The 21,018-nt window shown below is 35.6% G+C and overlaps 3 protein-coding genes across 5 annotated transcripts; 2 read left to right on the plus strand and 1 right to left on the minus strand.

Moving 5' to 3' along the window:
- Positions 1 to 1,031: 1,031 nt before the first annotated feature.
- LOC104887976 (uncharacterized) lies at positions 1,032 to 6,312 on the plus strand. Its single transcript, XM_010672767.4, has 2 exons — positions 1,032 to 1,699; positions 5,385 to 6,312. Exons 1-2 carry the CDS (start codon positions 1,134 to 1,136, stop codon positions 6,019 to 6,021), a joined length of 1,203 nt encoding a protein of 400 aa, XP_010671069.2. The 5' UTR covers positions 1,032 to 1,133; the 3' UTR covers positions 6,022 to 6,312.
- A 357-nt stretch (positions 6,313 to 6,669) lies between these two features.
- LOC104888087 (probable tocopherol O-methyltransferase, chloroplastic) lies at positions 6,670 to 15,625 on the minus strand. Of its 2 annotated transcripts, none has more exons than XM_048640755.2 (8): positions 15,490 to 15,625; positions 10,845 to 10,871; positions 10,349 to 10,746; positions 8,866 to 9,035; positions 7,999 to 8,103; positions 7,697 to 7,900; positions 7,218 to 7,320; positions 6,670 to 6,919 (listed from the first exon to the last, which is right to left on the minus strand). In XM_048640755.2, exons 1-8 carry the CDS (start codon positions 15,516 to 15,518, stop codon positions 6,816 to 6,818), a joined length of 1,140 nt encoding a protein of 379 aa, XP_048496712.1. In that variant the 5' UTR covers positions 15,519 to 15,625; the 3' UTR covers positions 6,670 to 6,815. The 2 variants fall into 2 exon arrangements, with proteins under 2 accessions (XP_048496712.1, XP_019103971.2); XM_019248426.3 differs by having other exon boundaries at positions 10,349 to 10,755.
- Positions 14,344 to 19,770, plus strand: LOC109134603 (growth-regulating factor 4). 2 transcript variants are annotated; one of them, XM_019248427.3, is made up of 5 exons: positions 14,346 to 14,847; positions 15,353 to 15,788; positions 18,724 to 19,130; positions 19,208 to 19,251; positions 19,334 to 19,770. In XM_019248427.3, exons 1-4 carry the CDS (start codon positions 14,655 to 14,657, stop codon positions 19,213 to 19,215), a joined length of 1,044 nt encoding a protein of 347 aa, XP_019103972.2. In that variant the 5' UTR covers positions 14,346 to 14,654; the 3' UTR covers positions 19,216 to 19,251; positions 19,334 to 19,770. The 2 variants fall into 2 exon arrangements, 1 of the variants encoding a protein (XP_019103972.2); XR_007272363.2 differs by having other exon boundaries at positions 14,344 to 14,847; positions 18,724 to 19,251.
- The last annotated feature ends 1,248 nt before the right edge of the window (positions 19,771 to 21,018 follow it).

The raw sequence follows: 21,018 nt of genomic DNA on the forward strand, positions 1-21,018 counted from the left end.
AAAAAAAATTAACCAAGTAAAAACATATAAAATAATCAAAAGTTTAAAATTATTTCAGCAAGTTAGTATTAATTGATAACATTTGAGATAAATAATTATTCAAATCACCTTTTATATAGTTAGTTTTTGTATGATATACTTCCTTTGTTTCAATTTAGTTGTGACACTTTTAAAATCAGTATTTTTAGGCAATTTTTGGAGTGGTGAGAGGTAGAGAAAGAAAATAAATGGGTCTCATATGTTAGGAGAGAGAGATAGAAAAGTTATTACCTAACATAGTTAAATATTTGTGAAAAGATTGAAACTTCCTAAAGTAGAAAGTGTTACAATTAAATTAAAATAGAGGGAGTAATGAATTTTCGTATGGTACATTCATTTTTCCCTAATATAGTTAAATATTTGTGTAATTGAGTCAATTTGAGTGCACAATAAATTATTATAAATCCGATCCATGCGAGACATTGTTAAACATCGCCCGAACTACTTAAAATCGCCCCGGTCCCACTAAATATTTCCAATTTTACCCTTTCTTTTTTCCCTTTTCTTTTTCACAACCACCACCTCCATCCCCACAACCACCATCACCTCCATCCCCACAACCACCACCTGCCATATAATTTTCTTGATGTGACCAACTTTTTCCATTGGAAAGGTGCATGTGACCACCACTTGCCGGCATTTTTTGAGGTAAGTATGAGGAAGAAACAAACAACAAAAAACATGGGTGATGGAAAACAAAATTCATACGGAAGATTAACAAAAAAAAAATTCGATGGGTGGAACGTTCAAGCAGAACGTTCTCCCATGTCCCAAAAAAAATTTCGATTTTTTATGAGTGGGTGGTGGCCGGGGGCCGGGGCTGCTGGTGGGGTGGGGAGGGGGGGTGGGGGCTGCTGGTGGGTGGTGGTGGAGGTGGGTTAGGAAAAAGAAAGAAAAGGAAATAAATGTAATTTCAACTTTATTTGGAGGCGATTTTAAGTAATTTTAGGCCGACGAATAGAAGTTCAGAAAATTAACCCATTCAGATATAAGGACAATCTCCTACTCCATTATCCGACGATAGTTGTAAGAACCTCTCGCACATCCCCCAAATTTCTCGGCACAGAGGTAGCCAGTCGTAAGAGAGAGAAAACATGGAAGAAGCGAAAGCATTAGCGCAACGCCAACAACAACTAATCTTACAGCAACAACATCAACAACAACAACAACAACTCTATCTTCTTCAACACTTTCAACAACAACAACAACAACAACATCAACAGCATCAACAGCATCAACAACAACAACATCAACAACAACATCAACAACAAAGACAACAACAACAAGCAGCAATGGCGCGATTTCCGTCGAACATCGATGCTCATCTGCGACCTCTTGGTGCAAATCGTCCATTAGGTCAAAATCAGAATCAAAATCAAAATCAAAGTCATAATAATAGCCCTAGTTCTAATTCAATTCATCCGATTCATCAGCAACAAGTAAACCCTAGCTCGAATTCTCAAATTCAACAACAACAGCAACAGCAACAGCAGCAGCAATTGCAGCAGAAGTTGAATAGAACGCCGTCTCAATCGCAGCCGTCTTCGGCTCCGCTTGCTGGAAATCAAGCTGAACTTCAGATGGCTTATCAGGATGCTTGGCGTGTTTGTCATCCTGATTTTAAGCGTCCTTTCTCTTCTCTTGAAGATGCTTGTGAAAGGTTTTTTTTTTCCTCTTTCTTATTAGCTGAGAATTTTCATTATTTTTAGTTGTTTTTGTGGAAATTGTTGATTAATTTTAGAATTATTTAACTTTTAAGACCTTATAAAGTCGATTTTTTTTATACAACCACGCTTTAGATTACAATCAATTGATGGATTCCATGAGAAAAAAAAAAAAAGGCGATTTGTTCGACTGAATCTGTTAAGTGGTCACAATCTGAAATAAAAACAATTATATAAGGTGGTTTATTGGAAGAAAAGTTGTTTATAAGGTGGTTATCTGAAAAAAGTTGGGTTTATATGGTGGTTGAAGTCAAAAGAAGATTAATATAAGAACAAGAAAGCAGTTATAGGGAACAATCACTGGTTTAGTTTGTCTGATGCTTAATTTCTGAGGAGACGTTTAAGGGGATTTATATATGTCTTTTAGCTTACGTCGTAGGATAGATTGTGATGGCATTGTCAACTTAGCTGATACTATGTTGCTTCTAGTGGTAAGCTTTTCTGATAGGGTGCAGGGTGCATGGTAAATTCTAAATATTTATCGGTTTGTATAGAAACGATTGAAATACTTGAAGAGGAAATGTTGCTATTGAAGAGTGTAATTACTAAGGGTGGGATAGGTAGCTTATAGTACATGGATTTGTGTTTTTGACTTGGCTCTTTTGGAATTTTAGAATCCAAGGCATTGTCATCTGGTTTCTTGTGGGTGTGTGTGGGTGTGTGTGTTTGGGTTATTTTTCTAGGTGACTTTGATCCTGATGGGAACGACGAGATAATTAGACCAGAGGCTAAGTTTTTTTTTTTTCCTTTTATAGGTGCATAGGCAATGTCTTAGAGAGGTAATTGAGAGATGACATTTTTAATGTTGCAACTCATTCTAGCTTTTGTGAAGAGGAGGATTGGCCTGTCCATCACCCCTTTCTATTTTTCCCATGGTTATCGTCTTGTTGGCAATTGCATTCATTTATCGCTTTTTTGGAATGAGAACAACCACGCTCATTTAGTGGCTTGTACAATAAAGGTGAGTGAAGGTTGCATTGCTGAGCTCTAGAGGGTGGTTAGTTGGTAAATTGGTAGTGCGCTTGGGAAAAGTAATTGACGGAATTTTCAAGTGGGATCGAGCCCCGTCAGTCCCGACCTAGGTGCAGTTGATCTGCTTTCATGAAGTTTTTATTGGGGTGGGGATTGAGGCTTTGTAAGTTGTAACTAAAGTCTAGTGTGATACTTGACCTTTTGTAAACTTTACATACTGTTTTATGATAGCTTGAGAGCTTGAAAATTTTGGCTCTAACCCACCTTTTACACATGGGCTGACATTCCTTTGGTTTTTAATGTATGCTTTATCATTTCTGCTAAAAAGAAATGGAAAAAGAAAAAAAGATGGTCTTCAACCATGAGTGGGCTTTTTATTTCTTACAGTGAAAATTTTATGGTGGTCATAATAAATATGGCCATGGGAAATCTAGTGGTTTAGAATGATTTGAATTTTAAAGTTGTGGGCCCAAGATCATTTTGAACCATTATATATCCATGTGCATATTTATCATGATCACCATAGAAATGTCCTTTTAGAGGGTGTTTTAGTTTTTTTTTTTTTTTTTTTTTTTGAGAAAGGGTTTAGTTGATATTTTGGTTATTCACTTGGGAAGGAAATTGACAGAATTTTCAAGGTTGAATCTGCTTTTATGAAGTTTTTTGTTGTTGTTGGGTGTGTTTGGGGGGAAGCGGGGTGAGGTAGGTTGTGTAAGTGAAGTCTATTACGACACTTGACCTTTTGTTTTAGTAGTAAGCGTGGTCAATGTTTGCTTTCGTGTTCTAATCTTGCGATTCTAATATCCTTTTGTTCTTTTGTTTTATCATCTTCGTAAGCCTTGTTTTTTCCATTGTCACCATCACTCCTATTAAATTGTCACATGGCATGTTCTACCTGACATGAAGTCCAATGGGCAATCTTTTCATTAGTAAGCATGGTATGGAGGTTACTTTTGCTTGCTACAAGTCTTGGCACAAGATTCTTCTGTTTTACCAGCAAAAAGGGAACATGAAAAACCACTTTCGCTATGGCTTAAGTTGAGTCTTAAGTTAAATAATTCCATGTGATGTTATTTTAAGCAGATCAATGAAACTAGAAGCATTACTTCCTCCATTTGGAGTAGTTGATTGCTGTCCCTTAACATCCTCTCCAGTTGAGATCCGCAGTTGGTTCTTGTTATTTGTTAGTTGGTCTCCAAGAAGCCTTTTGGCTTTATCCACCTTTTTGTGAACTCGTTTATCAAAGTTATGTGGAGATTGGAATCATGCGTCTTAGGAGTTTCTTTGGTGCAGCATGTTAATTCTCCTCCCACTTCCCCCCTCTTAAATTATACCATATGATTATATTTTGCCTCCTTGGTAATACACTACTACTCCACCTATTTTGACTCGCTAAAATTGAACCTGGTTCCGATTAAATTTTGTGTCGGTATATCATTAGAAAAGTAAACTAGATATCTATATCATTAAACTTTAAGTAGCTGATCTCTGTATTAAACATTATCCGAAAAAGAACCTTGAGTCACCCATTAGCCTAAAACCCACAAAAAAGCATCACTTGTGCTGAAATAGACATTTGTGGTCACACATGATAAACAATGCGGTATGGATCTGTCATTGTTGAGTTTGAGGAGGTCTAGAAAAGTCTAGAACTCTAGATGTGTGCTACTTTAGCTTAATCAGTTTAAACTAGTAGGGATATGACCTCCGTGATGTGAGGTATGTTATAAATCCTTCGTCCCTTCCCTACCCGTAAGGCGAGGGTAAGCCTCTTGCCAGTTTGGCTGAAGAAGTTCTCATTCTATTACTATGCCTTCTTAGAGTTTAAATTGTATTTAATGTATTGGTAATTTTAGCTGGAATGGTGAGCATAATTTAACTTTACTTTAGTGGATTAAATTTGATGGGTATCTGCTACCCTACTGGTGATATTTAAATATGGGATTAGGTGGAGTGCGGTTGCAGAAATTTCTGATAGCGTATTGTCTTATCTTGAGGTTGATACTATTAGCTGCCATGATGCCATGAAGATTTGTGTCTATTATCTTGGTTGAAGTCCTGTTGGAACTCTTTACCTGTAATAGATAAATAATAATTAAAAGGAATCTTACTGGTGATGAAAAGGTGTTATCTTGATATGTTATTGTGTGATTCATATATGAAGCCTGGAGTCGTGGAAGGTAAGGGGGAATTACAATACTAAAAAAAGGAGAGCATTTTAGCATGGTTGATTAGTCTACCATAAAAACACATCAAGAAACACTCATTGGTTTCAAATATGTTGATGAATTGTAGGTTGAACATAATGGTTATCAGGGTATAGAGTTTAAGTACATGATCTAAAATGACGAAATTCTAGATAGTAAAGTTTCATAAAACTGATTATGAGCATATTGTATTAACTATATATGGAGTCTAATTCCCCTCAAAAAACTATATGGAGTCTAATGATCTAATCAAAAGAACTTCAGCTTTATACTCTTAATTTAATTAAGCGGTCTCTGGCAACTGTTTTTCTTAGATTGCTATTCCTCCTGTAGTGGTCCCTATTAGAATCTCTCTCTCTCTAATTGGTCAAGTGCTGTTTGTAAAGTGCTCCTCAGATCATATATTTCTGTTTAATTTTCTTGTACTTGCTCTGTCATACAGGCTGCTACCGTACCATGTTGTGGCAGATTATGAAGCTGAAGAAGATGATAGAATTCTTGATTCTGATACTACAGGGCAAATACTCTCACGCTCCCAGCAGTGGGATCACAATATTGCTGCTAAAGTAGCCGAGTTCACATCAACTTTCGAGAAACAGACACTGGCCTTTAATATTATAACTCGAAAGCGGACCTTGGGAGAATTTCGCTCAGAGGAGAGATTGATGCTTGAACAGGCTCTGTTACAAGAAGAAAAACGAGCCATTATGGAAGTACGGGCAGAGATTGAGTCAAGAGCTGGCCGAGAGGCTCATGAGGCTAAGTTGCGGATGGCAGCCCTTCAGGCTGAGCAAGCTCGCGCTGAATCACAGGCACATGCTGAGTTGATGGCTCGAGCCCCTATTAGGGTTAATGCTCTTGGATCACAAGGAAATGATGCTTCCATGAATCATGAACTGACTGATCAAGAACAAGGGGTCATCCCTGATGAGATGATCAATGGGTGGGGCAATAACGCACAGAGGGTGGAGAGAGAACCTTCGGATGATTTCTTGAATGATGAGGAGGCAGAAAATGGAGATGCGGGAATGCAAGAGGAGTGGCGTGAAAGCGCAGAATTCGATCTAAATTCTAGGTGATTAGCGGGCTTTGTGTGCACTGGTGGTTAGGGGAACTGATTATATACATTGTTATGAGCATTTCTTGGTGATAAGTACTAGCACTAGAAGATTTAGCTCTCTATGACGATGTTATATTTGTTGATTTTTCCTTTAATATAACATTGGCTACTGAGTCCTGAAATGCAGCCCTTAGAAACCCGTAGGGTGATGTATATGATTGTGTAAAAGCCAAAAAAAATCTCTTCCTAGTTCCTACCAGCTATAAGAAATTCAAATGAGGCAATTTTCATGCCTTTGTGCTCGTACTAATACATACGTTGTCGGTGATCAAGTGTTTCGAAATCGTTTGAGCACTTGGCTGATTAGCAGTCGTGCCATATAGTATCACAGTCCACTACGAACTATGCGTTGTTTGTTCGCGGAAACAATTTTGGAACTCACCATCTACCATCTATCCACCATATGTGTTGCTAGTTTGCCATTAATACTCATCCCTAATTCAAGTAATTGCTTGGATTGTATGTAAACTTGCATAGAAATGTTTAAAAGGCAAATTGGAAATGAGGGACTCCCCTCCCCAACTCTGATGTACCTTGTACAAATCCTTATTTCATTTTTTCAGCATCTTTTGAACCAAAAGAAGGTTGAAGGTATTACAATATCATATCAAGTTCAATAGTTTGAATTTTGACTATTATTTCGGTATCGAAAAAAATAGAAAGGACAATGCTTCTCTATGTTCTACATTCATCTTTATGTAATGTAATTTGCAGAACAAAGAGGAGAAACAACCTTCTATAAATAACAGATAATTACTCGGGCTTTCGACATGTAATAATTGCAAATTTAATAAGATCCTTCTTGTATCCTTCAACCATCAATGGCATTGCTAATGCTCCTTTTATTGTTTTCCATCCTGTAGACAATAAAACACCAATATGTCACTTGGAATAGAGTAACTTTTATGTGATTGAATTTCCCTGAATGTTAAACTTAGTGAAATCAAATTAGCTAAAACTTCCACGAACTACAATAAAAAAAATCTATATTGGTACATGCAAGTGGTATACTTTTACGTCGCTTTAACAAAATTGGGCAACAAATTATGTTTTTGCAATTTGCACCCGTATTTTTACTGCTTATTTAGGCAACATTTGTTAAACTTTACTAGTAACACATATAGTAGTATGTAACTAGAATTATTCTAAGCATACCACTGCGCAGCAACGATGTCAGACCCTTCCATGTCAGTGCTGAGCGTATAACTGCTGGCCAAAATGGAGCAACATATTGAGACCAATCTTCAGTTTTTATGTCCTGCAATAAGAACTCACAACTTTGTATCATTTACAAGTAAAATGAATTTAATATTACTGATTCAATTGTACCTGGTATACAATAAATTGACTTGATCTCAAATTTACAAACACCCGATGATCCAATCAAAACAGGCCATATATTAAGTATAGATTTTCGGGAAAAAAAACACACAAATCTAATAAGATCTCATATAAATATGTTGTCATACAAATGAGCGTCAAGATATGGTTAATATTCAGTCAAACCCGAATACCAAATTGGATCAAACCAGGCAAATCATAATAAATTTAGACCAGATCGCCTTATTTCAGGTTAGCATACTCATAACTCAAAATAAACCATATCCAAACGACGTATTTGTCAGGCAATGTACCTGAAAAGAGAGAGATTCAAGCAACTGGACATAATCAGCAGCAGAACACCAAGCTGGAAGATAATAAGCATCACAAATTTTGCGCAAGAGTTCAGTTTCATCAGGGCGCAAGGACTCCTCTGAGGCAGCAAGGTCCCTATGACACCATGTCACTATTATTATTGTTGCACCAGGGGCAGCAACTCTAGCCAATTCACTGATAAACTGAAACAAGAATTATACAATTAGTATAAGTGTGTAATTTACCAAGTTGTTTATGTAAACTAGGAAAACTTTTTTAAGACATGAAACAAAAACAAAACCTTTTTCTTGTCAGGCATGTGTTCACCACTCTCCATAGACCAAACCAAATCAAATTGTCCATCAGGAAATGGCTGATCCAAAGCATCTGCTACTTGAAAGAATGCCTGTTATTTTACTAGCTTCATGAGCAAATGACTTAGCTTAAATTTTCCTACTCCTATTAAGAATGCGGATTATAGAGAACGGCAAATTCTAATATGCAGTCCGCTACATCATTAGTTGATGGTGTGACGTGGGTTACTGATAAGTATTCGTTGGATAATAGTTAGATTATCGTCAATGCTGCATATAGTACAAAGTTTAAACGAGTTACTAAATAATGTCTTAATAAAGTTACTAATGCGTCACCATGTAATTTGAGTGTGCGGCACTTTATATAGGAAATCATGTATCCTCTGTTTCTCCTTTCTTCTATTCTCTTTTGCTATTTATCTTAAGTGTGACACAAGAAAAATAATACAGATATACTATATCACTTCTTTGATATCAACATGGAAAAACAATTTAGGACTCAAGTGCACCTATATATTTATATTGCATTTTTTCCGATCTGTGGAGTTGATCAATAAAGTAGTCGTTACTAACCAAAACTAGTCACGAATAGAAACTAATTTTGATCAATATCCATTCAACAAATAGGCAATTTTATGAAAGGAAAAGATGCCTTATGTAGGGATAATAGTTCGACTCTCTTATATTCACAGAAAATTGGTGTTACTGATTCAATAGAGTACGTCTAGTTTTTCATTTTGACATGTACATTACATTAGTCATTAGATAATCAAAGAAATTCCCTAGAAGAACAAAAAGATTTTGCATCTACGTGTGCAACAAATACCATGTTTTTGATAGTTGATGGTACTGACCTTATCAGCAATACCCTCAACAGCAGCTAAAGCTTGAGCTCTTTGGGCTTGCATAGGACTCAAGGTGATTCCTTGACATGTAGCCCCAAACTTCTTTGCTAGGTACCTTGAGCTGCCTCCGATCCCACAACCAATGTCAACAACTACTTTCGGCTTACTGCTTGAATCATCTGCAAGTCGTTACAGCTTTCGTGTTAGAATTGATAAGAACACGATATGCCATAGGTATCCAAAGGCTTCGTAGTGCTTCTGAGAGCACCTAGAACTAGATGTTCCTTCTTACATATCTCCATTATATTAGGGAAGGGGGAGCAATGGTGTCCTCTTTTGAAATGCCTATTTTACCCCCCTTCCCTTTCTAAATTACAAAAGGAATGTCAAAATCATAATCGGCACTCAAAAAAACTACCGAAAATTAATTTACAACACTCATTCACAAATCACTTAAAAGAATAAACTTTACAAATCACTCATACTATTGAGTAAATCACGTTATAGTATCACTATAGTTTGGACTTTTCCATTTGATATCCAATTTTCTTTTGATTTTATATAGTATCACTGTAGTTTGGAATTATTCTATAAAGTAAACATTATATTAAACAAAATATTAGTGTGGGGTCAAATAGAGTTACAAGTTTGACTAACTTTGTATAATTACTGTTTTTGGAGTCAATTTTATCCTTAACAACCAAATTTAAGGTCCAATTTCATTAAAAAAAACAAGTAGGCATTTCCTGACACGTAAAACGAGGTTGTCATTAATTTTCCAATTTCGACTTTAATTTTAACCTATAAAGCCAAAATGACTCCCAAATCTTTAGTTGAACTATTCTCGATGCAAAAGGTACGTAAACGAGGCAAACTACTAACTTCATTTAACCCAAAACTAATATTTTATTTAACTAAATGTTACTGACCTCCAAACTACCGTGGTACTCCAAAAAAATTGGATACCAAATAAAAAAATCCAAAATACAATGGTACCAATTGGAATTTCTCGAGAAGAAATAAGATTGGGTGAGAAAGTAGACTTCAGGCCTTCAGGGTAAGTCCTCCAATATCCAGCTGTAAGCACACGAGATAGGAGGATGCTCCAAAAGAAATTGAGGCAGGGAAGAGGTAAACAAACTAGATGTGACAGTTTACAAAAAAAAAAACTAGATGTGAAGAAATTTAATAGTGACACACTGAAAAAGACCAATAAAAAAATAGATTCCCAAAGGCCAAAAAAACAACACACACATAAAACATCATACAACTTAAACAACACCACAACATGCTAATCAGCCGCCAGCCACATTCAGTCAATTATAAAAACGCCATTAAATTATATGAACACGAATTTGACACGACACAAATCTAATCACTCTTTCAGAGGAAAAATAAGTAGATATTTGTAAAATGCATCAAAAAGAAACAAAAGTAAATAAAAACGGAGGAAGTATAACGCAACTTAAAAAATCAAAGGGTAAACGAGGACCTGAAACACCAGCGAAACGAAGCGCCTCCTCGATCATTTGGATCTGAGCAGCGCGATGTTGAGTAAGAGAAGCAGGTTGTGAAGGATCATAGTAACCATGATGCATATGGTCTCCCCAAATATCCTCCCAAATCCCTGAAGATTCATCATATAATTCTGCAATGCCTTTATTCAATTCTTCCCTCGACCTTACTGTGCCAGTCGTGGATATCTCCTGCGCAACAGCCATGCTGATTGTTATGCTACGGCTGCGTTTGCTGCTACGGCTACTGCTACTACTACCGCTACTACTGTTGCGGAGTCTAGTACTAGTACTGGGGCTTACTAGTATAGTACTCGGAGATTGCGGCAGCAAAAGTGAGGAGGATATTTGAGTAGTTATAGCATGATTGGTAGCACTGCCACACCTACTCCAATAATTACTGCTCCACATTTTCGGATAGTTTATGGGTAATATAATAGTATAATTTAAACGTTTAGATATAGGGTTTTTTACCTCACTGGGCCACTTGCTTGCCTGTCACTGCAGTTGCCTCGTGAAAATGAAAAGATATCATGGAATTTGTCAATTGTCAGTTGTGTCTCTGGCACTTTTGCATCTTAACAAATCTAATCTTGAGAAGACAAAATATCTTTTATGTACCCCTTGGATGTTAGGTCCTCCTTTGTAGCTATTGTAGCCTTTAACTAGGAGTGTCAAAAATAGACCCGATTTATGGATTTATCAGCATCAGTTATGCATTCAATCTATTCGGATATGACATAATTATCTTTTCCACTGACTCCTTTGATCTGAAATCAACCCAACCAGTTATACCCGAGCATATCAAAACTCAACTCGATAGGTTACCGACACAAATAATTTTGAATTCAATTAAAGCCGAATACCAAAATCTGCACTCAATTTGCATCCGACCTAAAGTCAACCTGAACCCAAGTAGACTCGAGAAAACTCATGTAGACTTAACCAATTGTAACCCGTTCCATGTCAAACCCAACCCATTACCGACCTGACATTATCAATCAAATATGTTTTGCTAATAACTTTTGTTCATGTTTTTATAATTTTCTATACAAGCTAAGTTAGTAAAATATTGCTACTAATAAAATCTCTGGACATTTGATAATATGATTACAGTTAACATAGATCAAGTTTATTAACTTGTTCATTTATGTATTTCTCACGTTGTTGCGCACACGAGTATCATGTGCTAACCCAAACTTAGATCGATGTCCATAATGACTAGAACGAATGAACTCAAACATATATAATGGACCAGTTGACCCAAGTTCATCCAAACACGACCTAGACCCAAGTCCATCTGAATCCAACTTGATTTGCACAAACCCATTTGGAACACCAGTTTTGTCTACCCGAAAAAACGATTTGAGCCAAGCTGAATGGTCCGACCCATACCCACACACAGGAATATGTTGGCCAGGCTTGATCAGGCCTAAGTGGTTCCGACCCGACCATGCTGGATATGAGAAAAGATTTGATCCAATACGATCTGACCCAAACACACCGACTCAACTCAGGCCAACCTAGACATACTTGATAACCCGGATTGACAACCCTACCTTTTAATACCAAAATAAATATAATGTTTGTGAAAAGGTAAATATTTATCTCACTTTTGGTAAACATTTCTCTCGTACTTTGATATTTTGACAAAGTGTTTGTGAATTGGTAAATATTCTCTCACTTTTGTTAAACATCTCTCTCTTGTCTTGTTGTTTACTCAAATAATATATGTAACACAAATACTATATCGCAAAACATAATCGCTATATATCGCTACTTATTTTACTGTTAGCGAACAATAATGGCTGCTACCTGTTATTGCTTTATCATTTCTCCCTTGTTTGTAAGTGATAGTCTTCAATGCAACTATATATCAAGTGTAAAAGAATATTATATGATGCGGACTATCTAGTCGTGTTTCTGGAGTGTTAATTTATGTGTTAATGTAAGTAATTAATATTGGGGAATTAATATTGGGGAGTAATTGTGGTTATATTTAGAAGAAATAATTGACGAGAATAGTTTCAATTATGGGCGTTCTGTTAATTTAGTCTCAACTTTTGATTAATCCTCTGTGGTCCCAACTTTGGCGTATGTTTTACAAAAACGGTCCCAACAAATTAATGATCTGCTACAACAACAGGTGAAAGGTTAGATGCTACAACATTTGCCACCCCCGCCACCCAATTCCCGGCCTTGCCCTGCCCTGCCACCAACAGCCACCCGTTTCCCGTCCCTCCCCCTGCCACCACATCCCCCTCCCTTTGAACCCCCTCCCCTTCATGCCATGTCCTCCCGTCCCCAAAACCTCATCCATTGCCTAGCCATTTGGATCGACTAGGATATGTATTTGAACCTTATTGAATGTAGTTAACGTATCGATTTTCAAGCTTGCGACTTGCGAGTATCAAAAACCTAATTGGATCTAAGTATCTGATCCATAGTCCTAACATCTGAAAAGAATGCCCACATCTGTGATCTTCACTTCTGATCCATAGCCCAACCCAACTTAAAATATGTACAAGACCCAAAACCTCTATTTCCATAACTCTACCCATTTCCCCATTGAATCATAAACCCGAACCCAACAAAAATGAATCCAAAAGCCCAACCCATATCTAACATGTGACAACTTACATATACTATAGATTATAGAATAAGGATTACGCAAAGAATCTACTCAACGAGAAAATGAACTTGGCTTCAATGATATAAGTTGTACAGAAAAATATTTAAATGAGATATTAACACTTAAATTAAAGAATCATGCTTAAAGTTTAAGAATCATGATTTCCATACTCTGTATCTGTTTTCTTTATCATTATTTGGATCTTCTGTTAGAAGGTTTAATCAAAATGATTTTTAGTGGGATTATTTAACTTTTTACGTTTCTCTTGATCTTTATGTTTTCTATTGTAAGCATTTAAATGAGTTTTGATATATGTAACATTTATGGTTGCAAATAATTATTATATACTTTTTTTGGAATAGTAAATTAATTTTGAAATTTATGACATATATACACATCATAATATCTTCAATTTATGGCTTAATATCTTCACTTTTAGCTTCTCGGATATAGTCTTGCATATATCATTTTCATTTTTATCAACATGTAAAAAGATTAATAAAACAAAACATGAATGGGCAAAAAACATGCAAAATGAAACAGGAAGAACTTTATATAATGGTCAATAGAGAATCTACGAGACCATATAAAATACAGTTTTAAAAAATATCCTCAATGAACTCATAAGGGGAAAAAAACTAACTAACTATAATCGACCAAAATAGTCTCACTTGGTATAGCAATCCTACTATTTACTTATTGCCTTCTTTTTTTTTTTGCCATTCTTTTAATTATTTTTGTGTACCTAATCAAATATTAAACCGTCAAATTTACTTTCCTCACAACTTGTTGCTAACTGGTGTGAAATTACTAATACGATGGATATTTTGCTTTAACTTGTAATACTAGATTGCTTTATTGACGCCGTAATAAGACGAGTATTTCTCAATTTCAAACTATGCTTAACAATTTTGGCTCATAACATACATAAATGATATATATTGAATCACGAATGTTATATATAAATAATAGTAATAATAGTAATACATGATATTCATACCTAATTTTCATATATAAATTTCCTAATTATATGTACAACATTTATGATTCAGTACACAACATATATAGTTTTTGTTTTGTGCAAACACACAAGTAGTTGAGGAAGGCTCTGTTTTTTTTTTTGCATTGAACTTTTTTGTACTGAACTGAAGTAAAACCGATCCAAACGTAACTTAAATTTATCTGAACTAAACTGAATTGATTTTGGATTAAAATTGTGGCAGAAATCTAACTAAACTGAACTAAATTTCCGTTAATCTAATCTAAAAGAACATAGATTAATTATTCTAAGATATAAAATTTCTATTAAAATGTTTGTGAATTAGGAATTTCCCGTAATAAGACCTTAACATAACCCGCCATGAAACAAGAAAAATTAAGACCTTAAATTGAATTTCAGGTATTTTGTTTGCAATCAACAAAAACGCTGTAATGGAGAAACAAAACCAGAAAGATTCCAACTTCAAAGGGTTCATAATCTAGATACATTATATTCAATTCAACCTGCAAAAAATTCATCTCTTTCTCTCTCCTCTAATTTCCCCCAACTTCAACACAGTATCAAATCCCAGAAAACTTCACTTCATCTAAGAAAAAATGCAAATGTTTGCTTGTTTTGGTGAAGAGAGAGAAAGTTGAAAAAGGCAGAAAAAATGAATCGAGAATCAGAAATTGGGGTTTCGCCATTTACAGTATCACAATGGCAGGAATTAGAGCATCAAGCTTTGATCTACAAGTATTTAATTGCTGGACTTCCTGTACCACCGGATCTAGTTCTTCCTATTCAAAATAGCTTCGATTCAAGTATTAGTATGTCGTCTTCTAGATTCTTCCATCGACCTTCTTGTAAGTTGTTCTCAATTTAACCAAACCCTAATTTTTGTTTTTTCTGGGTTTTTGTTAGCTGGATTTTTTTGTTGATATTTTTGTTTTAATTTGTTGAATTGAGCTTGGGTTGGGTTTATTTGCTGATTTAAATGAAACCCTTATTCTTGTTTTTTATTTGGGTTTTTGAGGAAATTTATGCTGACATTTGTTGATGTTTTTGTTTAATTTGGTAGGGGTTGGGTTTATGTAGTGATTTAAATCAGACTTTTTTTTAGTTTGTCTGGGTTTTAAGGAAAGTTATGCTGAAATTTGTTGATGTTTTTGCTTTGATTTGGTGGGTTGGGTTTTTGTACTGATTCAAATCAAACCCTAATTTTTTTTTCTGAAGGATTGAATTGGTGTGTTGAGTTTATATACTGATTAAAATCAGGCTCTAATTTTGTTTTTCTAGGTTTTTGAGGAAATTTTATGCTGATTTTGGTTGATGTTTTTTGTTTTGATTTGGTGGGTTGGGTTTGTGCAGTGGGATATTGTAGTAGAGAAAGCTCATTGTATGGGATTGGTATTGGATATGGGTATGGTGGAAAGAAGGTGGATCCGGAGCCGGGTAGATGTAGAAGAACAGATGGTAAAAAATGGAGGTGTTCGAAAGAAGCATACCTGGACTCGAAGTATTGCGAGCGCCACATGCACCGTGGCCGCAACCGTTCAAGAAAGCCTGTGGAATCCCATTCTCTCTCCTCCTCTTCTTCATCTTGTTCGTCTTCGTCGTCATCTTCATCTTTGCTGCCTGTTGCTGCTGCTGCTGCTCTTACCCTGAATCAAACTCAGAGCGTTCCTCTTAAATTTGATGCTTTTGCTTCAGCTAGTACGACGACTGGGCCCATTTCTAATTCTAATCATTCCCAATTTCAATTGGACTCTATCCCTTATGCTATTCCTACCAAACACTACTCCAGGTATTTACGGTTACTTTAGTTGTTTTTTACTCTGTCTAACTGTTGCTGTTGCTTTTCCTCTGTTTAGCAATACTGGGTGCTTTTCTTTGTGCAATGTCAATTATGTAGGAGTTGGCTTTCCCTTGGATGCTTTGCTGTTTGGAATTTGTTGTTGGCTCTTATTTTCCCTCATCGCTGGTGCATTGTAAACTCTTCATATGTGGGTTAGGGCTAGTCAATAGTCAAAAGACCTGAAGCTGAAATTGTGTTATGTTTACATGTGGAGATCCTTGTTGCATTGATTGGAAGTTGATTCCTTGCTTTTAGGAAGATTGCTGCCTCCCAATTTGTTAAACTGTCGAAATTACAGACTATACTACTCCCATCAAACAAATATAGACTGAATCAAGAAAATCAATGCATATGACATGAGCATCACAAGCTAAACACGAGACAAGGACAGGATCCTTTTTGGCGAATCTTTAAGGAAAAGTGGAAAACAAAGAATCTTGGGAGAAAAATCTGTCCTTTGGGCAAATCTTGGGAGAAAAATCTGTCCTTTGGGCAAATCTTGGATGTTTTACTAGTCTACAAGTTTGAACGTGTGAATTGAAAACTACTGTGGATAGATTGAACAAGTTTAAGTGATTGATGATGATAGACACATGAAGGGTAGATCTCAAATTTGCAATTTGAGGTTTTCTTCAGCGTAAAATTTTCAAATTTTTGTTTTGGTTTAGACTAACTAGTTCAACTTCAAAGCTCACTGATTTGATATCAACCTGATTTTGGCCTTCAAATAAGCTTATAGAATATGTGAAGTGAATCCTAAATATTTTGGGAAACAATCATAACAAACACCTAACAAAGACCTTTTGGAACGAATCATGGTAGAGTTAGGAAATAAAATAGACTAAGGAAAGTAATATGCACCTCCAAAGCTAAGGATGACTACTACACGAAGGGTGTGATCGGCAATAAAATTTCAAGTAACAGTCAGTGGTTTGACAAAGCCTGCACTTTTCTAAATGTGAAAGAAGTGTTCAATAAAGTAGCATTTTAAGGTGGCTTCTACTAGTTGAGGTAGTGTTTTGGAAAAGCTCAAAAGTTAGCATTGAGGTAGTGCTAGCGTCTGGAGTACCTTTTGAAAGGTACAACATAGTTCATTTTCTATTCCTTACTAATCCAACAGCTATTGGTACCAAACACTAATTGTTTTTAATGCTAGATCAAGAATTAAACAGCTCTAAGCGTGATTAATTCCTAATTCAATCTATTAACTAAATGGGAATTGAGTCTGATCTGTACTACCTCCGTTTCTTTTTAATTTACTCACTTCACTTTGGGGGGACCAAGGAGAAAATCCAAAAGTGAGAGAGAAGAACTAAAAAGGTTGAGAGCAAAACTGAAATTTGAGATAGAGAAACTAAAAGGTGGAGAGAGAAACATTAAGATGGATTATTATATTAAAAAAGTAAACCTCATTGGTGGACAAAAAGAGAAATTATATGGGACATGTTACTGAAAATAGAAAAAGCAACAAAAAGGAAAGTGTGTAGATTAAAAAGAAATGGAGGGAGTATATGCTATTGGGCCAATTTTGAATTCTGTGATAGGTTCCAATTTTTTGCTGAGTTGGATTAGGAGTTAGCAAGGACCAAGGCTTTAATTGGATGATTATCTTTAGCTTTGGAGAGCAAGCATAGTCACTCTCCTTAGCCTCTAGTTTATCACATGATTTTATTGTTATAGGAAAGTTCTTGTTATGAGTTTGTTGCAATTGTTTCCTAAATTATTTAGTACCGTCCCTTTCAGGTAGGACATCTAGTGTTGGGAAAGTCGTGAGCCTGATGAGTTCCAATTACTCTAGTGTTAGGACATTTACTTTCGCCGTGTTGTAACATAAACACGAATGATATATCAGTTATTTACAAACGTCTCTAAGCTTATTATATCTAGAAGCTAATTTTGTGGCTTATGAAATCATATTGAGATTGAATTTTTTAGCTTTAAACTTGAACTGGTTGGTCTAAAACCAAAACACTAGGACTTTTGTGCCTCTTGGAGTGAGATACAGTAACTCTTAAATGATGACTTTGAGATTTCACAGTTCCACCATTATCAATCACTTGTATTCATTATATCTACCTTAGATTTGAAATTTTTGCTGCAAGTGTAAAGCACCTGAAGAAACGTTCAATACTGGATCTTATAATCGAAGCGAAATAATAGGAACAAACGACATTGATCAATCTAAACGTACCCATCACTATTTAGAAACTTGATCTCTTTTCCGATCTTTGTCAATCCCATTTGCTGGTTGACTCTCATTTTTGTACTTTATACTACTCTTTATGAAGAAAGTTCAGACCCATAGGCAGGCCTTATCTTGTACTTCTCTGGCATCATGTTTAGAACTCTTCTTTACCATATCACTAAACATAAACAATTTTAACATCTCAGAATATTTCCATGTTCACGAACATTCATTATCAACTTCACCTACAACTTTGGGTTAGGACTTTAATGTTCTTCTTTCATTTTCCCACTTGAGATAAACAACTCAGAAACAGAACTCATATAGTCATATCATTCTGAAACTTGGGTCCCTTGGTTGGTCCTTCCACAGTTTAAATAGTCAAGAAATGTCAATTATATGCTGTTCTGTATTACAAGACGTTGTACTTTTTGAGTATCTCCTGCCTGTATCGTTATAGATTCAATGAATCTTTAAGTTCCATATTTCTGATTCTTTTCCGTTGTGAAGGACATCTGGGGACATTTATGTAACCGATAGGCTGACTGCAATGGTTTAATCTTATGTAATAACATATTCTACTTCTACTGCAGTGTCACTCTCTTCTATTGTATGTTTTATCTGCCTTCACGTTCTTGCTTTAAAGAATTTTTTAGTAATACAGATCTTAGTTTAGCCATTACTGATGGAGACATGCAGGCACCTCCAGGGATATAAACCTGAGTCTGGTGAGAATAGATCCATCTCTCAATGCTCAGGTGGAAACAAATCTCTCCTAACGGACTCGGCTTTGGACAATACATGGCCCTCATTGTCAACCCAGATGTCCTCACTCTCTCAGTCAAAGCCGAAGGATGGTTCCTCATTGAATGATGATTATCGTCGCCACAATTCTCTTATCAACTGTGAATTTGGCCGACCGCAGACTATGAAACAGAGCAGTCAGTCTCTTCACCCTTTCTTTGAGGAGTGGCCAAATAACAGGGAGACATGGTCTAGTATGGAAGATGAGAGGGCCAATCAGGTTTCCTTCTCCACGACACAGCTCTCCATTTCCGTACCAATGGCTACATCGGACTTCTCAACCAGCCCATTTTCCCGTCAAGGTGAAGTGCTATTATTCATTAATGAAAGAGAATTGTTATCATCTTCTGAAAATCTTCTGTAATTCTTTTTCTTGCAGATTCTTGAAATAAGGGATGCTTTCACTGAGCTAGCACTAATCCGGTATGTTCTGAAGCTCTTGGTATCCTTGCTTGTTGATTAAAAATATATGTAGTTAATACTTATATGAAAAGCCTTTTTACAGTATGATGTTGTGCTTAAAAGAAGATGGCAAGCATCAGGCGTACCGATTAGTGGAAATGCTACTGGAGGGGCCTGAAGCTAAGAATTGAATAGAAGTTTGTTTTGGTATTGTCCCTCTTTGGAAGCAACATCGGAGGGTACATGCGAAGCATGAAATACTAGTAATTCAACTCTTCGCCTTCACTTGCTCCGGCTGCTAGTTTATGTTTTTCTTTATAAGTAGTAGTCTGCAACTGGTCACATAGAGTATGAGATTTTCAGGTCCTCCTTGCTAGCTATATTGATCAGTTAGCAAATAATGTTGTGCCTTTGTGACAGACCTTTTCCATATTTTGTTCCTGAGTAATGGTTGATATGTTCGTTGTACAACCTGTGTCTCCAAATAAGTTTACATCTGACGTTAAACTTTTTATTGATTATGTGTCAAAAAGTTTGTTATGATTGATGGTTAAATTTGAGACCTTAAGTTTCAATCTTCTTCTGATGCGCTGTTTAGGGTATATGCTATTAATCATATTTGAAGAACTTGTTAGTTGTTCTTATTATAATCAGATAAGATAAAAGATTTAGACTGATCATTTCTGGCCTTTTTAATTCCGGTTACTAATTGCAAAATATCTCTAATTGCGTATTAGTAAAACGTACAAAAATTAGATATATGAAATCTATATATTAAGACAAATTTAACAAGATTTTACGTAGATATGTTTTCTTATACGTTGGCATAAAAATGTAGTCGAGGTTCAGTAAGACTACGAATCGTTATAGACTGTAGTATGTCTTCTGCTTTTCATTTGGCATCGCAGGTTTCATTTGAAAGGTGAATTGCTGCTATGACTGCCTCATTGTTGTCTGTTGACGTAACTTGTATTCTAATGGCAAATAAATCTGGAAAGTTTGAATACTCTAGAGCTTAAACGTTCTCAACTTTCACATCTTTTACATCTTTTTCCAAGATTATGTTAATTTTGATTATTTTGTAATAATTTCAATTTCCAGTCAAGATAATGAGTTGTTAATTTTCCTTTATAGTATAGACTCAAATTGGATTTAAAAATGCAATTATAATAATGACTCGGATTTTTAGGAAAATGTCTTCCCAAAACTTCGGAATATTCTTATATATTTCAAGATTGAGATTATTTTAAGAAAACGGAAAGAAGTTTAAATTATGTCAAAAAGGAACAATTCCCATTGAATCCTAATAAAATTGATAAGGTAAACTCATGCTCAAATTTCCTTATACTCCCTCCGTCCCATATTATAGTGCCTGATTCTATTTTTTCACGTTTATTAAGGTAAATAGAATCTAAGAGAAATGTAAAGAGTGTTTGTGTATTGAAAATAAATGTTATGGGGAAAAGCTGATTTTAGGAGAGAGAATGACTATAAGTGGTGAAAGAGAATTAAATGCATGACTCATTCAACCTTTGAGTTGAATAAACAAAGCAAAAAACTATTTTCAAGAAGCAAATAAATAATGGTGGCACAATTTTTCTAGGAAAATCATGGAAATGTGTGGAATAAAAAATGGAAACAAGAATTATATTTTGGGACACCTTAAAAGGAAAGAAGCACTATAATATGGGACGGAGGGAGTATATACTAACACGGGAGAGTCTTTTAACTTGTCACTTTTTGTCTCTGTCTTCTCCCAAATACTTGTGCCATAATTTAATATTGCAA

The sequence above is a fragment of the Beta vulgaris genome, chromosome 3, assembly GCF_026745355.1.
Source record: "Beta vulgaris subsp. vulgaris cultivar EL10 chromosome 3, EL10.2, whole genome shotgun sequence".
Lineage (NCBI taxonomy): Eukaryota > Viridiplantae > Streptophyta > Magnoliopsida > Caryophyllales > Amaranthaceae > Beta > Beta vulgaris.

Coding starts and splice junctions, on each gene's coding strand:
- LOC104887976 (XM_010672767.4), top strand. CDS start 1,134: ATGGAAGAAGCGAAAGCATTAGCGCAACGCCAACAACAACTAATCTTA. Junction 1,700..5,384: donor CTTGAAGATGCTTGTGAAAG/GTTTTTTTTTTC, acceptor TCTGTCATACAG/GCTGCTACCGTACCATGTTG.
- LOC109134603 (XM_019248427.3), top strand. CDS start 14,655: ATGAATCGAGAATCAGAAATTGGGGTTTCGCCATTTACAGTATCACAA. Junction 14,848..15,352: donor ATTCTTCCATCGACCTTCTT/GTAAGTTGTTCT, acceptor GGGTTTGTGCAG/TGGGATATTGTAGTAGAGAA. Junction 15,789..18,723: donor CCTACCAAACACTACTCCAG/GTATTTACGGTT, acceptor GGAGACATGCAG/GCACCTCCAGGGATATAAAC.
- LOC104888087 (XM_019248426.3), bottom strand. CDS start 15,518: ATGTGGCGCTCGCAATACTTCGAGTCCAG. Junction 10,872..15,489: donor TCGCAATACTTCGAGTCCAG/GTATGCTTCTTT, acceptor AGGCAACTGCAG/TGACAGGCAAGCAAGTGGCC. Junction 8,104..8,865: donor TTGAGGGTATTGCTGATAAG/GTCAGTACCATC, acceptor GTAAAATAACAG/GCATTCTTTCAAGTAGCAGA.